Source organism: Penaeus japonicus, unplaced genomic scaffold (genome assembly GCF_977035675.1).
Source record: "Penaeus japonicus unplaced genomic scaffold, GWHDUDI00000001_assembly GWHDUDI00000030, whole genome shotgun sequence".
NCBI classification, from domain to species: domain Eukaryota; kingdom Metazoa; phylum Arthropoda; class Malacostraca; order Decapoda; family Penaeidae; genus Penaeus; species Penaeus japonicus.
The window spans coordinates 32,549,144-32,559,143 of NW_028234432.1; the positions used below are offsets into that span (position 1 = coordinate 32,549,144).

At 40.7% G+C, this 10,000-nt stretch overlaps 1 protein-coding gene across 1 annotated transcript in view; it reads left to right on the forward strand.

Moving 5' to 3' along the window:
- Positions 1–10,000, forward strand: part of LOC147468277 (parathyroid hormone/parathyroid hormone-related peptide receptor-like) — a 142,450-nt gene that overhangs the window by 1,671 nt on the left and 130,779 nt on the right. Inside the window, exon 2 of the mRNA XM_086554762.1 lies at positions 1,727–1,858. Within this exon, the coding sequence (XP_086410888.1) occupies positions 1,727–1,858 (132 nt within the window). The remainder of the gene's footprint in view (positions 1–1,726; positions 1,859–10,000) is intronic.

Consider the following 10,000-nt stretch of genomic DNA (forward strand, 5'->3'; position numbering starts at 1 on the left):
CACGGGTTGGGTAAGACTGTGACGCAACCACTTCCGGGCGTCACACGTGTCACGAGCTCCAGCCCAGCCGTTCACTCATCTTCCTTCAGTTCGGTTTGATCAGTGAAGCCGATAAAGGTTCCTTGAAATAAATAAATAAATAAAGAAAGAAAGAACGAAAGAAGAACGAACGAACGGAAGAAAAGAAAAAAAAAAAAAAAAAAAAAAAAAAAATCTAAAAAAAAAAAAAAAACAATTATATATAATATTATATATATTAGATATATATATATATATATATTATATTTATAATATATATAATATATATATATATAATATATATATTATATAGAGAATAATAATATGTTTATTATAAAATTAGTATAAATATAAATAAATTATAAGGATTCCTCTAAGGTGTAAAGGTTGGGAACCACTGATATATCATATAGAATAAACAAACAAACAAACAAACAAACAAAAATACCAAGGAAGTTCTCGTGAACGATTAGGAACAGGATCCTATCGTATCATTTGTGTTCTTTTTATTCTCCTCACGATTTAACAAGGACAGATTAGCCTGTGTGTGAATCCTTATCTATATTCCTTCCACGTTATATCATGTTATCTAATCGCCTTAACTGTCCGCCCCTTTCGTTGAGACAGGAGTTGCTTACTGATTAACATCTGTAATGAGTTCATACATTAATCTCTATCTTCCGTCAATGATGATAAAGTTCACAATGTTTCATTTATTTCCTTTCTTCCCGTTTTTTTTTTTTCAAATGTGTTTTCGTTGAGTTTTTGTGTGGTTGGATGGAAGGAGGGAGGAGGGGAAGAAAGAAGGAGGAGCTAGGGTGGTGAAGGAGGAGGAGGAGGAGGAGGGAAGGAGGAGTAAGGGAGGAGTAGAGAAGAAGGAAGAAGGAGGAGGAGGAGGGAGATGAGAAGGAGGAGGAAGGAGAGGAGAAGAAAGAAGAAGAGGAGGAGGAATGATAGGAAGAAGAAGAGGAATAAGAGGAGGAGATGGAGGAAGGAGAGGAGGAGATGGAGGAAGGAGAGGAGGAGGAGGAGGAAGGAGAAGAGGAAGAGGAAGGAGAAGAGGAGGAGGATGGAGAGGAGGAGGAATGAGAGGAGGAAGAGAAGGAGGAGGAGGAAGAGGAGGAGGAGGAGGAGGAATGAGAGTAGGAAGAGGAGGAGGAGGAGGAGGAGGAGGAAGGAAAGGAGGAGGGGAGAAGGAGGACGAGGAGGAGAAGATAAGGAGAAATGAAGAAGAGGAGGGAAGGGAGGAGAGATTTCGAGTAGGAAGAGAGATGGAGAGGAGGTGGAAGGGGAGATGAGGAAGAATAGTGAAGATTAGGAAGAGGAAAGGGAGGAGAGATGAGGAGGAGGAGGAGAAAGAGGAGGAGGAAGAAGGAGAGCAGAAATGAGAGGAGGAGGAGGAGGAGAAGAAATGAGAGGAGGAGAAAGGAGAGATGAGGAAGAGAAGAATAAGGATGAGGAAGGGGAGATGAGGAGGAGGATAAAGGAAAGGATAGATGAGAAGGAGAGGAAGACGGGAGGAGGAAAGGGGAGATAGAAGATAGAATACATATCATTACTCACCCTCCACGCTACCTGAACAAAATCTCAAAAAAAGTTCCAGTCTTTTTCTTTCCTTTTCTTCTTCCATTCTTTTTTAAATGACAAAACCCAATATTTCATCACCATCTCACCCCTTTTTCCCCCCTTCCTTCTTCCCGACACGCAGAGTGAAGCCTCGAGATACTGCACTCGAGAGGGTTCGTGGTTCAAGCTGGGCGGAAGCAACAAGTCGTGGACCAACTACAGTCAGTGTTCCCCGACCATCGTGGTGGCAGATCCTGTCAATGTCCTGTACAAGGTAAGAATGCCTTTGTGAGTTTGCTTGGGGCGTGTTTCTTGTCCGGATGAGAACGCAGATGTAGATGCGGAGATGGGCACGCACACGCACACGTACACGTACACGTACACGTACACGTACACGTACACGTACACGTACACGTACACGTACACGTACACGTACACGTACACGTACACGTACACGTACACGTACACGAACACGGACACGCACACGCACACGCACACACACACACACACACACACACACACACACACACACACACACACACACACACACACACACACACACTCACCGACACTTCCCGCGCCCGCAATTTCTCTAATTAAAACCAAATGTTCGAATCAAACAAAGCCAGAATCCGCTTCGATATTCGTTCTTTGATCCTAAGTAGAAACTCAGTAAACAAAAACAAAAACATTGTTCCATTCTAATAATAAAACTAATACATCTGGTTCGGGTTGGGAAAGTTGGCATTTGTCTTTGGGTTGTATTTTTTACCCTTTTTTTTCTTTGATTTGTATATGTCTTTCTGTACATTTGGGTTTTTGGTGCGTCCGTGTAAGTATATTATGTGTGTCTATCTTTTTTTGTGTTTATTTATGTCTATAATCTCTCTCTCTCTCTCTCTCTCTCTCTCCCCTCCTGTCTCCTCACGACTCTAACGCCCTAATCTCCTCATCTCTCCCGTCTAACTCACCTCTCTTCCATCACGTCTGCATTCTCCAGCCTCTCTCTCTCTCATCCCTCTCCTCTCTCCTCTCTCCATCACTCATCTCACTCTCCATCTCCTCATCTCCCTCCTCGTCCCCCATCCTTCTCTCCTCTCTCTCTCTCTCTCTGATCTATATATAATATAATTGTATGTATGTAAGCATAGAATATATATATATATATAGGGATACAAAACATTATATATATATATATATATATATATATATCTATATGTATGTATGTATGCATATAAATATATTTCTATACATACATATATTTATATATATATTATATATATATATATATATATATATATATATATATATATATATATATATCTATATATATACATACGTATATATATATATATATATAGGGTATAGGAGGGAGAAAGTAGTAAAAGACGTAAGGTAGGAGAGTCGTCTAGACGCGGGAGGTGTAAAACTCTAACAACACAAACAATATATATAACTCACACCACACACGGGATACGTGGGACACACACACATTCGGACCAACATACGGACTGAACTCTGGACACACACTCACACTAACACACACACTAACTCCACACACACACACCAGTCTATACTACAATCACACTCACACACACTCACACCCAGACAAACACACACACACACACTCACAATCCCTTACAAACCAAACACACACATCACACAAACACCACACACTCACTAACCCCACAACACACCTCACACTCTCTCCCACACACACATCACACACACCACAACACACCACACACCACTACACCCACAATCACACACAACACGACCACAACACACACACACACACACTCAACACTCACACACACACCCACTCCACACACACACTCCACACACACTCACACACCACACACAACCACATACCACAACCTAAACAACCACACACACACCACGCCACACACTCCCAGCACACAGCTACACACACACACTACACAACATAACACACATACCGACTGACCTACATACACACCACACACCACACACTCAAACACACACACCACACACCCCACACACACACACACTCACACAAACACACCTCAACACACACCACACACCCTCCACACACACTCAGAACACACACACACACACACACACACACACACACACACTCTCACTTACACACACACTCTCAGTAAAACACACCATGCAACATCACACCTCTGTCACTAACTAAAACTCACACTCACACTACAACACAATAAACCACTCACACTCACACATCTCCTATCTCACCCCTTCCCTCCCTCCAATCTCTCCATAAATATCTCACACACTCTCACACACAATAACATAAAACTATCTCTATCTCACATAAAAACTCCCACTCACACTCACTCACTAAATAATCAAACTCTCTCTCACACTCTCACTCTCACACTCACACACACACAGACACGCTAACCCATCCACACACAAACTCACACACTCTCCAACCACAATCTCACCCTCTCACACTACTCAAACCAAACATCACAGTCACACCTCACACCCTCTAACACACACTTACACTCACACTCACACACACATAAAACACATGAACACTCACACACACATACACACACCCCGCAACCTCACTACAACAACACACACACCACACACACACTCACACACATACACACACACTCCCTCACACACACACACAATCACACACCCACACACACACACACTACACACCACACACACAGAGCCAGACACACACACACACCCCCATCACACTCACACACACACACACACACACACCACCACACACTCTACATCATACACATACACACACAACCTCTCACACAACACTCACACACACACACACAAACACAAACACACTACACACACCACACATGACACAATACACAACACACACACCCACCCACTCACACACACACACACACACACACACATACACACACACACACACACAACACACACCACACACATTCACACAACACCCACACCCACAACTCACACACACACACTCAACATCACACACTCACGCACACACACAGACTTACCTACCCACCCACACACACTCGCACACCACACACCACACACAACACACACACACACACACACACACTACTACACACACACACATACACCTACCCACCCACCACACACACACCAACTGACTCACACACACTCCCACACTACCCACACACACCACACACACACTACACACATGACACCTCACACATCCCACACACTTACACCCAATACTCCACCACACACACACACACACTCTACAACACACTCACACACACCTCACCCCCCAGCCACACACACACACACTCACAATCACACACACACACCACACTCACACACACACACACACATACACACACCAAATACCCACACACACACACTAAAAAAGAAACAGCACCACTCACACACATACACACACACCACACACACACACACACACACCCCACCCACACACACACCCACTCACACTCCCACACTCACACACACACTCACACTCACACACCGACACACACACACACACACACACCACCCACACACACACCACACAAACAAACTCACACACATCGACCCACCCTCCCTCATACACACACACACACACACACACACACTCTCCACACACACTCACAGACCCACACACACAGACACTCACTATTCACTACACACAGACCTCATCACTCAAACTCACTCTCTCTCACACACACACACACACACAACACCCAAGCCACACACACACACACACAAACACACCCACTCACCACACACACTCACAACACACACTCACACACACACACACACAACAAACGAACACTCACACTCCTACCCACCCAAACCACCCCCCCCCTCCCCTCCCACCCCGCCCCCCCCCCCCACCCCCCCATCCCCCCCCCCCCCCCCCCCACCCCCCCCGCCCCCCCCCCACCCCCAACACACACACACACCACACACACACACACACACTTCACACACACACACTCACACACAACTCAAAGACCCTACACAAACACACACACACGACCACACACACACACATAACACAGATCAAACACTGTCTCACACCTCTCACACACACACACACTCACACTAACACACAAACAACAACATCCTCAAACACACACACTAACACACACAGACAGACACACCCTCACCCTCACCACACTCACACACACACACACACACACCACACACTCACACAGATCTTGATCAAACCACACACATACACACACACTCACAAACTCTCTCACTCTCACACTCACATCACACAACCACCATCTCACACACACACACACACGCACAAACACTAACTCTCACACACTCTCACACACCACACACACTAACGGACATACAAAACACACAAACACACCCTACAAACACACACACACCCCACAATCACACTCACGCGCTTCACACTCTCACCTCACACACACAAATCCCACCACTCTACACACACCACCCCCCCCCACCCCCCCCCCCCCCCCCTCACACACACTCTCACACACACTCACACACACACTCACACACACACCACACACACACACACACACAAACACAAACCCCCTCCATTACATATATAACCAACCCTCACGACCAACAAACAAACCCCCACCCCCCCACACCCACACACAAACACACAAATATATAATATCTCAATACACAAAATCTAATCATAAAATCAATAATCAAACAAACACTCTATACTGTCTCAATCATCTCCACTCTCTCACACTCTGACCTACACACTCTACATAACATAATATCACTATATAAATACTAAAAATACCACACGAATCTACACAGACACTCCTGACACACCGTCACACACACACCTACCACCCACACACAGCTACACACACAAACTCACACACTCTCACATCTCACAATCACTCACACCCTCACACACACACACTATATGTACAAAACCCTATCCATAATAACAATAACAATAAAAAATATATATTATATCACACACCACTATATCTCTATATCAAATCAATACGACCCTACAACACTAACCCCTCAAAAACACTCTCTCTCACTCTATCTATCATAACAATACATCTGAAACTATACAAAATTTACAATAACTCTCTAAATCCTATAATATATAACTCTCACTCTACAACAACCTCATTCAACAATATCAATCAAAAAACATATAAAAACATAACAATAACACTATCTCTATATATATAAAATTATATATATATTTATATATATGTATATATATCACTACCCCACCACTACCCGCACTTCATCCCAATTACCAATAACCCAGGGGTCTCTAAGATGACGTCACCGACCCAAAATTAAACACCCGGGAAGGAGACAGTAAGAGAGAGGCCAAACCGCGGGCACTGTTGCACGGGTGTCACGGGGAGTCATCGGCCGGCACTTTTCCCGCGAGGACAGTGATTGCACTGCACTGGTGGCAGGAAGCAAGCACAATCAAGGTGTGCAGTCACGCGGTTGAGTGGCAGGTAATTAGTGATGCGAGACGGAGGCGATGCTGGGCGGGAGAAATCCAGGGGAGGCAGGCGAAAGAAAGTCCCGGATGCGATTTCTACCAACGGAAGGTTTTCTCCAAACTACAACTAATACTATTACTTCTACTACTATTTCTCCTACTATTACTACCACTACTATTACTACTACTACTATTACCCTTACTATTACTCCTACTATTACTACTACTACTACTATTACTATTACTATTACTATTACTACTACTACTACTACTACTATTACTCCTACTATTACTACCACTACTATTACTACCACTACTATTACTACTACTACTACTACAATACTACTATTACTATTACTATTACTATTACTACTACTATTACTCCTACTATTACTACCACTACTATTACTACCACTACTATTACTACTACTACTACACTACTACTATTACTATTACTACCACTACTATTACTACTATTACTTAACTATTAATCCAACTTATTACTACTACTACTACTTTAATTCTATATAATCCTTACTATTACTACTACATCGACTATTACTACTCCCTACTATTGTTACAACTACTCACTAACTATTACAAATCCTACTACTAAACGTACTACGTAGTTACTGATTACCTACCAATTAATCTACTACTATTACTACTACTATTACTTCTATTAATTCTATTACTCTTACTATTACTACTACTACGACTATTACTATTACTAATATTGTTACTACTACTACTACTCCCACTATTACTACTATTACTACTACTACTACTACAACTACATTTTCGGGGGAGGAGGGGTCGTTATGTTAGAATGGATAACTAAAAATTATGAAGTGAAGATAAAAAAAAACGTGTGTGATTGTTGACTTTAAAGGCGATGGTGCGTTTGATTCATTTCTTGTTTGGCAACTTCTACCCAATGGAAGATCTATATGAAGACGCACTCGGAAACCTACTCATGCACGTGCACACACACACACACACACACACACACACACACACACACACACACACACACACACACACACACACACACACAACGCCACCACAAGCATATGTTACACTCACCACAAAACCACACACACACACAACAGCACACACGACCAATACCATGTTTAAATGATATTTGCGGCTTGGCTCTCACGGTGTAAAAGTAATTTTTCCCATGTGTGTGTATATTTGTGTATGCATAAATAAATCCAATCATATATACCACGCATCCATAAACAGAAGATAGATTCACACTACACACAAACAAACAACACACAATAAACAAACACACACACACACAAACAAAAAACACACACACACAAACACACACACACGCAAACACACACACGCAAACACACACACACAAACAAACACACAAACACACACACACAAACAAACAAACAAATAAACAAACACACACACACACAAACAAAAAACACACACACACAAACACACACACACGCAAACACACACACACAAACAAACACACAAACACAAACACACACAAACAAACAAACACACAAAAGAAAGACACGCAAACCAACCCACTACTCACACAACTTGCAAATATCAGGTCAAAGTTGCAACAAAACACAAGATTATCCGAGAATGTCATCAGCAGTAATAAGAGCGGAAAGATCGCGCTGCGTTTGATAAAGTGTGACATCTTTTAACATCGTACATCAGTCACCCAACGCCAATATCTGGACTCTGTTTTCTGATGCTTTTGACTTCAAAGTTTTTATTTTATTTTTATTTTTATTTATTTATTCATTTTATTATTATTATTTATTATTTTTTTATTTTTTTGTTCATTATTTAATTGACAAAAGTTGGGATTTTTAATGTGCTTCTTTCGCAAGTGTACTTCGTTGCTCACTCACTATTTTGATTTTGATAACTGTGATGATAGCGCAAGTAATGAAAATGATGATGATTATATGATTATATCAATGATGATAATGATTATTCTAATGATAATGATTATTTTTATAATGATTATGATTATTTTATAATGATAATGATTATTCTTATAATGATAATGATTATCTTTATAATGATAATCATTGTTTTTATAATGATAATGATGCTTATCATAATGATAGTAATAATGAAAAAGATGACTATTATAATGATTATGATAATGGTAATGAGGATTATGATGATCATGATAATGATAAAAGTTATCATAAGGATGATAATGGTAATTATAGTAATTATAATGATAATAGTAATGATAGTAATCATAATGATGATAACAGTGATGATAGTAATGATGATTATAGTGGTAATAATGGGAATAATAATGATGATAATACTGATAATAATAAGATGATAATATTGATGATAGTAATAATGCTAATGCTAATCATAATTATAATGGTGATAATAATAATACTGATAAGGATAATGGTAATGATATAATGATATGGTGCTACTAACAATAATGATAGTGATAACAGTTACAATAATAGTATTAATTATGTCTATGCTAATGATAATGATTTCAACAATGGTGCTAACAATGATAATGACATTAATGATAACAATTATTGGTTTCAATAACGATTATTGATGATAATAAAGATTATAATGTTTATGATAAGGGCGATTACGATATTGACGGTGATACAAAAAAAACGATAATAATCATGGAGATGAAAATAATGACAAGAACAACAATAATGATAATGATAACCTTTATCATAACGTCGGCATTAGTTGCAAAAACAATAACAATCATGAAATCAAGAAAGGCATAGCAATGCTAAAAAAAGAAATACCTACGATAATTAATTCACCAATGATAATAATCTCAAGTTCATTAATAAGCCTAATATTAATGCAACATAAACCGCTTTGCAATGCCGGGACGGAGCAGCATTAGGAGCTGCGTCGGTTTTAGCGTTTCATCTTCTCCTGTTTATATCCTGAGCAGCGTGTGCAGGTTCCTCTGTGTTT